The sequence below is a fragment of the Hordeum vulgare genome, chromosome 1H, assembly GCF_904849725.1.
Source record: "Hordeum vulgare subsp. vulgare chromosome 1H, MorexV3_pseudomolecules_assembly, whole genome shotgun sequence".
NCBI classification, from domain to species: domain Eukaryota; kingdom Viridiplantae; phylum Streptophyta; class Magnoliopsida; order Poales; family Poaceae; genus Hordeum; species Hordeum vulgare.
Window position 1 is genome coordinate 137,562,982 of NC_058518.1, and position 12,054 is coordinate 137,575,035.

General features: G+C 42.5%; 1 protein-coding gene across 1 annotated transcript in view; it reads left to right on the forward strand.

Moving 5' to 3' along the window:
- LOC123397604 overlaps positions 1-12,054 on the forward strand; it is a 22,204-nt gene continuing 10,150 nt past the window's right edge. Inside the window, exon 1 of the mRNA XM_045092142.1 lies at positions 1-318. Within this exon, the coding sequence (XP_044948077.1) occupies positions 1-318 (318 nt within the window). The remainder of the gene's footprint in view (positions 319-12,054) is intronic.

Consider the following 12,054-nt stretch of genomic DNA (forward strand, 5'->3'; position numbering starts at 1 on the left):
ATGCGCTCACCGACGATGCAGGGTAGAGGTTTTGGCACGACAGAGAGGAAGCATAGGCGAGTGGTGCAGGAGGTGCTCGTCGGAGGTGAGGAAGGACTCGCCATCGTGGAAGTCGGGGAAGGAGGCCTTAACGCCCGGGTGCAGCTAGAATGGAACCCCACGGCCCTCCGCAAGCTCCTGGTGCTGCAGGGGAGGTGGAGGGCGTCAGATCACCACAGCCCTGAACTCTTGCGAGAGCCGGCCATGGCGTGGTGTAGTTCTGGACCTTGTTCTAATGGTGCTAGGAGCAGAGAGGGGGGAGATGGAGGTGCGGCTAGGGTTAGGGAGGCACTTGAGCGGTTCTTATAAGCCCGCGAGGCGTTTGGTGGCCACTGGATGCGAGCGGGGTGCTGCCTCTTGAGCTTGAGTTGGTTTTTTCCTTCAAGAGGAAAGGGTGATGCAGCACAGGAGCAGTAAGTATTTCGCTCAGTTTGAGAACCAAGGTATCAATCAGTAGGAGAATCGCGTCAAGCCCAGAGTACCTGCGCAAACACAAAAGAGCTTGCACCCAACGCTATAAAGGGGTTGTCAATCCCTTCAAGATTGATTGCAAAGTGAGATCTGAAGGCGTAAAGTCCAACGAAGTAAAAGAGTAAGGCTGAAAATATGGTGTGAAGTAGACCCGGGGGCCATAGTGTTCACTAGAGGCTTCTCTCAAAATAGCAAATATTACGGTGGGTGAACAAATTACTGTCGAGCAATTGATAGAACCACGCAAAGTCATGACGATATATAAGGCAATGATCATACATATAGGCATCACGTCCGAGACAAGTAGACCGATACTTTCTGCATCTACTACTATTACTCCACACATCGACCGCTATCCAGCATGCATCTAGTGTATTGAGTTCATGACAAACAGAGTAACGCTTTAAGCAAGATGACATTACGTAGACGGATAAACTCAAACCAATGATGAAAACCCCATCTTTTTACCCTTGATGGCAACAACACGATACGTGCCTCGCTACCCCTTCTGTCACTGGGTGAGTTCACCACATGGTATGAACCCAAAACCAAGCACTTCTTCCATTGCAAGAATCATAGATCAAGTTGGCCAAACAAAACCCACAACTCGAAGAGAATTACAAGGATATGAAATCATGCATATAAGAGATCAGAAGAAACTCAAATAAGATTCATAGATAATCTGATCATAAATCCACAATTCATCGGATCTCGACAAACACACCGCAAAAGAAGATTACATCGGATAGATCTCCATGAAGATCATGGAGAACTTTGTATTGAAGATCCAAGAGAGAGAAGAAGCCATCTAGCTACTAGCTATGGACCCGAAGGTCTATGGTGAACTACTCACGCATCATCGGAGAGGTCATGATGTTGATGAAGAAGCCCTCCATATCCGAATCCCCCCTCCGGCAGGGCACCAGAACGTGCCCCAGATGGGATCTTGCGGAGAAAGAAGCTTGCGACGGCGGAAAAGTATTTTCGTGGATCTCTCCCGCAGTTTTGGAATTTTTCTGGATTTATAGGCGGAATAGGTAGGGCAGATGTGCCACTGGGGGCCCACAAGCCTGCTAGGCGCGGGCCCCCCTGGTCGTGCCTAGGGGGCTTGTGGGGTCCCCTGCTGGCCCCTGCCTTGGTTCTCAAGTCTGGCGCGTATCTTCTATTCCAAAAAAAATCTTTTCAGAAGTTTTATTCCATTTGGACACCATTTAAAATCCTCCTTAGAAAAGGGTCAAAAACACGGAAAAAAATAGGAACTGGCACTTGGCACTGAGTTAATAAGTTAGTCCCAAAAAAGATATAAAAGGCATACAAAACATCCAAAGTTTGACAAGATAATAGCATGGAACTATCAAAAATTATAGATACGTTGGAGACGTATCAAGCATCCCCAAGCTTAACTTCTGCTCGTCCTCGAGTAGGGAAGTGATAAAGACTGAATTTTTGATGTGGAATGCTACCTAGCATAGTTGTCCTTCGTAACTTCTTTCATGTGACCTGAATGTTCAGATCCGTATGATTCAAAACAATAGTTTGCTATTGACATGAAAACAATAATACTTCAAGCAAACTAGCAAGGTAATCATGAACTTTCGAAATAACAAGGCCAAAGAAAGTTATCCCTACAAAATCATATAGTTTGGCTATGCTCCATCATCCTCACACAACTAATGTAAATCATGCACAACCCCGGTATTGGCCAAGTAATTGTTTTCGCACTCTTACTTTCTCAAACCTTTTTCAACTATCACGCAATACATGAGCGTGAGCCATGGATATAGCACTATAGGTGGAATAGAGTGTGGTGGTGGTTGTGAGACAAAAAAGGAGGAGATGGTCACATTGACTCGGCGTATCAAAGGACTATGGAGATGCCCATTAATAGATATCAATGTGAATGAGTAAGGATTGCCATACAAAGGATGCACTAGAGCTATAAGTATGTGAAAGCTCAAAAGGAGAACTAGTGGGTGTGCATCCAACTTGCTTGCTCACGAAGACCTAGGGCAATTTGAGGAAGCCCATCCTTGGAATATACAAGCCAAGTTATATAATAAAGATTCCCACTAGTATATGGTGGTGACAAAGCAAGAAGCTCTCAATCATGAAGAACATGGTGTTATTATGAAGCAGAAGTGTGGAAAAAGATAGTAGCATTGTCCCTTCTCTCTTTTTTTATTTGGGCTCTTGGGCCTCTTTTTTCTCTCTTTTTTATTTGGGCTCTTTGGCCTCTCTTTTTTTAATTTCCTCACATGGGACAATGATCTAATAATGATGATCATCACACTTTTATTTACTCATGGCTCAAAGCTTAGAACGATGATGACTCTATAGGAAATGTCTCCGGCAGTCTACAGGGATGTGCAACGATCTAGCTTGGCGTATGACGTTGAAACATCTTGCTATCTATCTTACGATCATGCGATGGCAATATGAGAGTGACGGCACAAGTCATGAGACAGAACAGTGGGAGTTGCATGGCAATATATCTCGAAATGGCTATGAAAATGTCGTAGTAGGTAGGTATGGTGGCTGTTTTGAGGAAGGCATATGGTGGGTTTGTGCACCGGCGAAAATTGCGTGGAACTAGAGAGGCTAGCAATGGTGGAAGGTGAAAGTGCATCTATACCATGGACTCACATTAGTCATGAAGAACTCACATACTTATTGCGAAAGTTTTTATTAGTAATCGAAACAAAGTGCTAAACGCATACTCCTAGGGGAAGCGTTGGTAGGTGTAAACCATCGCGCGATCCCGACCGCAACACAAAGGATGACAATCAATAGATCAATTATGCTCCGACTTCCTAACATAGAGGTTCACCATACGTGCATGTTATGGGAATCACTAACCTCAACACAAGTACTTCTAGATTCACAACACCCTACTAACATAACTCTTAATATTACCAAATCCACGTATCAAAACTAATTGAAAGGAATCAAACTTCTCTTTCTACTCAATGCACATGAAGATGGAGGTTTTTGTATCCTCTTTGGGTACCTATCACCTTTGGGACTACTTTCATAGCACAAGCCAACTACCAAGTTACACGCCGCCGTGCTCTAAAAGATCTAAGTGAAGCACATAGAGCAAAATTATCTAGCTCAAAAGATATAAGTGAAGCATAATGAGCATTCTAGCAAATTCACGATGAGTGCATGTCTCTCTCAAAAGTTGTGCAACAAGGATGATTGTGAGACAACAAAAAGAAAAGACTCCTACGATACAAGACGCTCCAAGCAAAACACATATCATGTGGTGAATAAAAATATAGCTCCAAGTAATGTTAGCGATGGATTGAAGACGAAAGAGGGGATGCCTTCCCGGGGCATCCCCAAGCTTAGGGTTTTTGGTGTCCTTGAATTTGTCTTGGGATGCATTGGTCATCCCCAAGCTTGAGCTCTTTCTACTCTTTATCCCTTTGTCCATGAGAACATCACCCAAAACTTGAAAACTTCACAACACAAAACTTAAACAGAAACTCGTGATATCATTAGCACAAGAAAACAAACTACCACCTCTTTAGGTACTATAGCAATCTTGATTTCTATTTATATTGGTGTTAGATTACTGTATTCTCACTTTTACATGGCTAGTACCCCCCCCCCCCCCCCGATACTATCCATAGTTTCATCAAAACAAGCAACCAGCTCAATAAAAACTGAATCTATCAAAAACAGACCAGTCTGTAGCAATCTATATACTTTGTATACTTCTCGTACCTCAAAATTCTGAAACATTATGACTGCCTGGGAAAAAGGCATATCAACCAGCAACAAAAAGAATCAACTCAAAAGCTCTTTCTGAATAAAAATGAAAAATAATCTCGTGAGCGAAAAGTTTCTGCCTTTTTCCAGCAGGATCAAACAACCATCACCAAGACTAGTCATAAAGGTTTTGCTTGGCTCAAACACAAAAATAAACACAAAAGACACTATCATAACAGAATTATGATGGTGCATATGCAACAAAACAGAAAGAAAAAATATAAATTCATTGGGTTGCCTCCCAACAAGCGCTATTGTTTAACGCCCTTAACTAGGCATAAAGCGATAGAATCACGTATCGTCATCTTTGGTGCTCAAACCATAAGTAGCCCTCATCATAGATTCATAAGGCAATCTTATTTTCTTTCTAGGAAAACGCTCCATGCCCTTCTTTAAAGGAAATTGAAATCTAATATTCCCTTCCTTGATATCGATGATAGCACCGATAGTCCTTAGGAAAGGCCTACGAAGAATGATAGGGCATGTAGGATTGCAATCAATGTCAAGCACAATGAAATACACGGGTACATAGTTCCTATTTGCAATAATAAGAACATCATTGATCCTTCCCATGGGTTTCTTGACAGTAGAATCCGCAAGATGCAAATTAAGAGAACACTCCTTAATCTCATTAAAACCCAGAACATCACATAAAGACTTTGGAATCGCGGAAACACTAGCACCCAAATCACACAAAGCATTGCATTCATAGTTTTTGATTTTGATTTTGATAGTAGGTTACCACTCATCATGAAGCTTTCTAGGGATAGAAACTTCCAATTCAAGTTTATCTTCAAGAGATTTTATCATAGCTTCGACGATCTGATCGGTAAAGGCCTTGTTTTGGCTATAAGCGTGTGGAGAGTTTAGCATGGATTGCATCAAGGAAATGCATTCAATCAAGGAGAAACTATCATAATTGAATTCCTTGAAATCCAAAGTAGTAATTTCATTACTACTCAAGGTTTTAATATCTTCTACTCCACTTTCAATGCTTTTAGCATCAAGATAGATGGACTCCGAATCATTGGGACGTTTTTCAACCAAAGTGGATGCATATCCAGCCCCATCATCATTAGGTTTGACACAAGAAAACAAAGATTCAATGGGAGTCACACCAAGCACTTTAAGATCTTCGTGATTCTTATCACGAGAACATGCCTTTTTAAGCCATTCATGTCTAGCACAAATTTGGGCGGTTCTTTCTTTGCTCTCACTCATGGAAACACGCATAGCTTTCAAAGTTTCATCCATATTGATCTTTGGAGGAGCACATCTAACTTTCAAAGCATCAATATCACTAGACATTCTATCAACGCTCCTATCCAAATCGTCAATCTTGAGTAGTTTTTCCTCTATGGACGCATTGAAAATCTTTTGTGAGTTGATAAACTCTTTGATATTACTCTCTAGATCAGAGGGTAATCTATTGTAATTTCCATGAGTATTGTTGTAGGAGTTGCCAAAGTTATTAGAGGGGTTACTAGGAAAAGGCCTAGGAACATAGTTTTCTCTAAAAGCATTGTTGTTGCCAAAATTATTCCTACCAACAAAATTAACGTCCAAGCTAGTGTTGCTACTCTCAATCAAGGAAGACAAGGGCATATCATTAGGATATAAAGGAGCACTTCTACTAGCAACCAAATTCATTAACTCATCCATCTTAGCACTTAACGAGTTAATTTCTTCTATAGGGTGTACCTTTTTACTAGTAGGTGACCTTTCAGTGTGCCACTGAGAGTAGTTCGTCATAATATTGTCTAGAAGTTTTGTGGATTCTCCTAACGTGATTTCCATGAACATTCCACCGGAGGCGGAGTCCAAGATATTTCTAGAAGCGAAATTCAAGCCAGCATAAAATATTTGTATAATTATCCAAAGACTCAAGCCATGAGCGGGACAATTTCTAATCATCAATTTCATTCTCTCCCAAGATTGTGCAACATGTTCATGATCAAGTTGCTTAAAATTCATAATATCATTACAAAGAGAGATAATCTTAGCCGACGGAAAATACTTGGATATGTAAGCATCTTTGCACTTATTCCAAGAATCAATACTATTTTTGGGCAAAGACAAAAACCAAGTTTTTGCTTGATCTCGCAATTTAATCACATCATTATCCACATCTTTATTATTTTGCATATCGCAAAGCTCAATGAAGGTATTAAGATGGGATGCGGCATCTTCACTAGGAAGGTCGGAGAATTGCTCTTTCATGAAAATATTCAGCAAAGAAGCATTGATTTCGTATGATTCCGCACTAGTGGCGGGAGCAATCGGAGTACTAATAAAATCATTATTATTAGTATTCGAGAAGTCACAAAGTTTGGTGTTTTCAGTCATGGTGACTTCAGCAAGCAAGAAAGCACACAAGCGAACTAAAAGCAAGTGAGAGAAAAGGGCAAACGAAAAAGGCAAATATTTTTTGTAAATTTTTGTTTTTCAGAAGTGGGGGAGAGGAAAACGAGAGGCAAAAAAGTAAATGCAATAGATAAGTTTGTGACACTTACTTGGATGAGTTCTTGACTTGATCCTCCCCGGCAACGGCGCCAGAAATCCTTTTGCTGCCTCTTGAGCTTGCGTTGGTTTTTCCCTTGAAGAGGAAAGGGTGATGCAGCACAGGAGAAGTAAGTATTTCCCTTAGTTTGAGAACCAAGGTATCAATCCAGTAGGAGAATCGCGTCAAGCCCAAAGTACCTGAGCAAACACAAAAGAGCTTGCACCCAACGCTATAAAGGGGTTGTCAATCCCTTCAAGATTGATTGCAAAGTGAGATATGAAGGCAGAAAGTGAAACAAAGTAAAAGAGTAAGGCTGAAAATATGGTGTGAAGTAGACTCGGGGGCCATAGTGTTCACTAGAGGCTTCTCTCAAAATAGCAAATATTACGGTGGGTGAACAAATTATTGTCGAGCAATTGATAGAACCGCGCAAAGTCATGACGATATCTAAGGCAATGATCATACATATAGGCATCACGTCCGAGACAGGTAGACCGATACTTTCTGCATCTACTACTATTACTCCACACATCGACCGCTATCCAGCATGCATCTAGTGTATTGAGTTCATGAAAAACAGAGTAATGCTTTAAGCAAGATGCCATGATGTAGAGGGATAAACTCAAACCAATGATGAAAACCCCATCTTTTTACCCTTGATGGCAACAACATGATGCGTGCCTCGCTACCCCTTTTGTCACTGGGTGAGTTCACCGCATGGTATGAACCCAAAACCAAGCACTTCTTCCATTGCAAGAATCATAGATCAAGTTGGCCAAACAAAACCCACAACTCGAAGAGAATTACAAGGATATGAAATCATGCATATAAGAGATCAGAAGAAACTCAAATAAGATTCATAGATAATCTGATCATAAATGCACAATTCATCGAATCTCGACAAACACACCACAAAAGAAGATTACATCGGATAGATCTCCATGAAGATCATGGAGAACTTTGTATTGAAGATCCAAGAGAGAGAAGAAGACATCTAGCTACTAGCTATGGACCCGAAGGTCGATGGTGAACTACTCATGCATCATCGGAGAGGTCATGGTGTTGATGAAGAAGCCCTCCGTATCTGAATCCCCCTCCGGCAGGGCACCAGAACGTGCCCTAGATTGGATCTTGCGGAGACAAAAGCTTGCGACGGCGGAAAAGTATTTTCGTGGATCTCTCCCGAAATTTTGGAATTTTTCTAGATTTATAGGCGGAAGAGGTAGGGCAGACGTTCCACAGGGGGCCCACAAGCCTACTAGGCGCCCCCCTGGCCGTGCCTAGGGGGCTTGTGGGGTCCCGTGCTGGCCCCTGCCTTGGTTCTCAAGTCTGGCGCGTATCTTCTGTTCCGGAAAAAATCTTTTCGGAAGTTTTATTCCGTTTGGACACCGTTTAAAATCCTCCTCTGAAAAGGCTCAAAAACACGGAAAAAAACAGGAACTGGCACTTGGCACTGAGTTAATAAGTTAGTCCCAAAAAAGATATAAAAGGCATACAAAACATCCAAAGTTTGACAAGATAATAGCATGGAACTATCAAAAATTATAGATACGTTGGAGACGTATCACGGGGCTCGATCTGGTGGCTGCCATGGCCTCGTACACAGATGACGACGGGAGGAGGGAGAAGAGGGACGCGAGGTGGGTTTGGGCCGAAAGTATCCACTACTCGGCCACTTTAAATCTCTGGAACTCTTGACAATAAAACAAACACATGTTTTATATCAAATAGCCAAAGGTCAAAAGAAAAGGAGAAAACAAAAATAAAAATATATTTGGGCTTGTAAAATCATGCTCCAATTTATAAAAATAAATTGGGCATTTTTCAAGAGTTCAAATAAAACCTTTTATTTAAAATAGGCTCTATTTTTAAAATAAACCAAAAGGGGAAAATAAAATAAAACCTCAATGGTGCCTCCACAATTAATAAGATTTATAGGAAGAGATGAACATTTTTATTGGGGCAAAACAGAAACTTAAAAATCTGTCTCAAAAGAAATAAGAGAAAGGTTTTTTATCCCATGGGGCAACTAGTTGGTTTTGACATGCACTTGTTGCACCCCACCTCGACAAACACAAAAGCATCTCCACACATGCACTCACACATCAAGGTTCACCCTCATCAACACAAATAAAAACAAAAGAAAAGATGCAATGCATGAAGGCATGATGCACATGAAATGATGACACAAAGATGGGCTCACACCACATATCATACCATATCAAGGTCGCCATACAAGGAAAATTGCAAGGGGGGAAGGAATTGCATTGGGGCTGTCACAACTCTCCCACACTACAATATGATCTCGACCCGAGATCTAGGACTGGAAGAACTCCGGGTAATCGGAACGGAGGTGGTCCTCGCATTCCCAAGTGGCTTCTTTGTATGAATGATGTGACCATTGCACTTTGAGGAACTTGATTGACTTATTGCGGGTCTTGCGCTCAGTCTCTTCAAGTATTGCTATTGGATGCTCATGGTATGATAGGTCGGGCTGGAGACCGATATCCTGGGGATCAACTATGAGCTCGTGAGTCTTGAAGCATCTCCAGAGCTGAGAGACGTGAAACACATCATGGACGTTGGAGAAGTTGGATGGAAGCTCTAACTGATATGCAATATCACCTCTCTTGCCAACAACTTTGAAAGGACCAACAAAGCGAGGAGCGAGCTTTCCTTTGATGCCAAAGCGCTGAGTGCCCTTCATGGGAGAAACTTTGAGATACAAAAAATCATCGAGCTGAAAAGTCATGTCATGATGCTTGCTATCATAGTAGCTCTTCTGACGGGACTGAGCTGCTTTGAGATTATCCCAAATGACACGGCACATTTCTTCTTCTTCAGCTATCATGTCATTCCCAAGAATCTAACACTCACCAGTCTCTGACCAATTGAGCGGGGTATGACACTTCCTGCCATATGGAATCTCGAATGGGGCCTTGCCTGAGCTTGCCTGAAAGTTGTTGTTGTATGAGAACTCGGCAAACGGTAGGCAATCTTCCCACTTCATGCCAAAAGAAATCACACAAGCTCTGAGCATATCTTCAAGGATATGATTGACTCTCTCAACTTGCCCACTTGTCTGAGGATGGAAAGTTGTACTGAAACGGGTTTTAGTACCCATCGCGGTCTGAAAGGAGTCCCAGAACTTGGAAGTAAAGATGCTTCCACGATCTGAAGAAATGAACATAGGAACATCATGCAATGAGACTATCATTGACGTATACAACTCTACAAGCTAAGCTGCCGAGATAAACTCTTTAACCGGTAGGAAATGAGCAACTTTGGTCAACTTGTCGATGACGACGAAGATGGCATCGTTGCCTCTCTTGGACTTCAGAAACCCAGTGAAAAAATCCATTTCCACATGATCAAATTTCCACTTGGTATAGGCAAGGGATGTAGGAGACCTACTGGACATTGATGCTCCACCTTGACTCTGCGACACACATCACACTCTTTCACAAACTGAACAATCTCACGTTTCATGCTTGTCCACCAGAAGGTCTGCTTCAAATCCTGATACATTTTCGAGCTTCCTGGATGTATCGGGAGGAGGGAATTATGGGCTTAATCCATGATAACTTTCCCGAGCTCTCCTTTTGGAACGACAAGGCGGTCCTCGAAGAACAAGGTATCTCTGTCATCAAGATAGAAGCACTTCTATTTTTGGAATGCTCTTTGCCAAGCCAATCTTAACTTTCTTAACCATCACATTAAGAAGTTGAGCTTGTCGTACTTGGTCTTCCAAGGTAGGAGAAATCTGGAGATTAGCAAGAAATCCCTGAGGTACTATCTAAAGGTTGAGCTTCTTGAAAGATTCACAAAGATCAGGCTGTAGAGGCTTCAGAGTGAGACTGTTGCAGTAAGCCTTTCTGCTCAAAGCATCTGCAATGACATTTGCTTTGCCTGGAGTGAAGTCAATGCTCGGATTGTAATATTTTATCATTTCCACCCAACGAGTTTGCCGAAGATTGAGACTAGGTTGGGTGAAGATGTATTTCAGACTCTTGTGATCGGTGTAGACTTCAACATGTCTTCCCAACAAGATATGTCTCCAAGTCATCAAAGCATGGACCGCTGCCGCCAACTCAAGATCATGAGCGGGATAGTTCTTCTAACTTCGCTTCAATTGCCTCGAGGTATAAGCTACCACTTTATTCTCTTGCATCAGAACTGCACCAAGACCTTGAAGAGAGGCATCACAGAACACTTGGTAAGGCTTGGAGTCATCAGGAGGAGTCAAGACTGGAGTTGATGTGAGCTTCCCTTTGAGTGTGTCAAAGGACAACTGACACTCTGGAGACCAGACAAACTTCACACTCTTCTGAAGAAGGTTGGACAGAGTCTTAGCAATCTTTGAGAAGTTCTCAATGAACCTTCTGCAATACCTTGCAAGCCCGAGAAAGCTTCGAAGCTGCTTCACATTCTGAGGAGGTTCCCACTCAACAATGGTCTGCACCTTTGAAGGGTCAACTTTGATGCCCTCGGCAGAGATGATGTGCCCAAGGTACACAACTTCCTTCAACCAGAACTCACATTTCGAAAACTTAGCATAGAACTTATGCTCTCTTAGCTTATCAAGCACAAGCCGGAGATGTTCTTCATGTTCTTCCTCAGTTTCAGAAAAGACCAGAATGTCATCAAGATACAGCAAGACAAATTCATTCTTGAATGGGGAGAAGATATAATTCATCATCCAAGAAAAGGTCGGCGAAGCATTGGCGAGACCAAAAGACATCACTGTGTACTCATAAGAGCCAAAGCTTGTCCTGAAAGCAGTCTTGGGAATGTCTTCTTCGCGAATGCGGATCTGATGATGGCCCATCCGAAGATCAAGCTTAGAGAAAATCTTGGCCCCTTTCAATTGCTCGAACAATTCATTGATGTTGGGAAGTGGATACTTGTTTCTGATTGTCTTCTTATTCAATGGACGATAATCGACACAGATTCGATCCGTGCCATCCTTCTTCTTGACAAAAAGAACTCCACAACCCCAAGGAGATGAACTTGGTCTGATCAGACTCACACACTCTTGCTCGTCGGAGGTGAGGAAGGAGTCGCCGTCATGGACGTCGGGGAAGGAGTCCTTGACGTACGGTTGTCGCGGGAATGGAACCCCACGGCCCTTTGTAGGCTCCTGGTGCTGCATGGGAGGTCGAGGGTGTCAGATCACAACGGCCCCAAGCTCTTGCCAGAGCCGGCCATGGCGTGGTGTAGTTCTGGGCCTCGCCCTTACGGCGCTAGGAGGGGTGAGGAGGGGATAT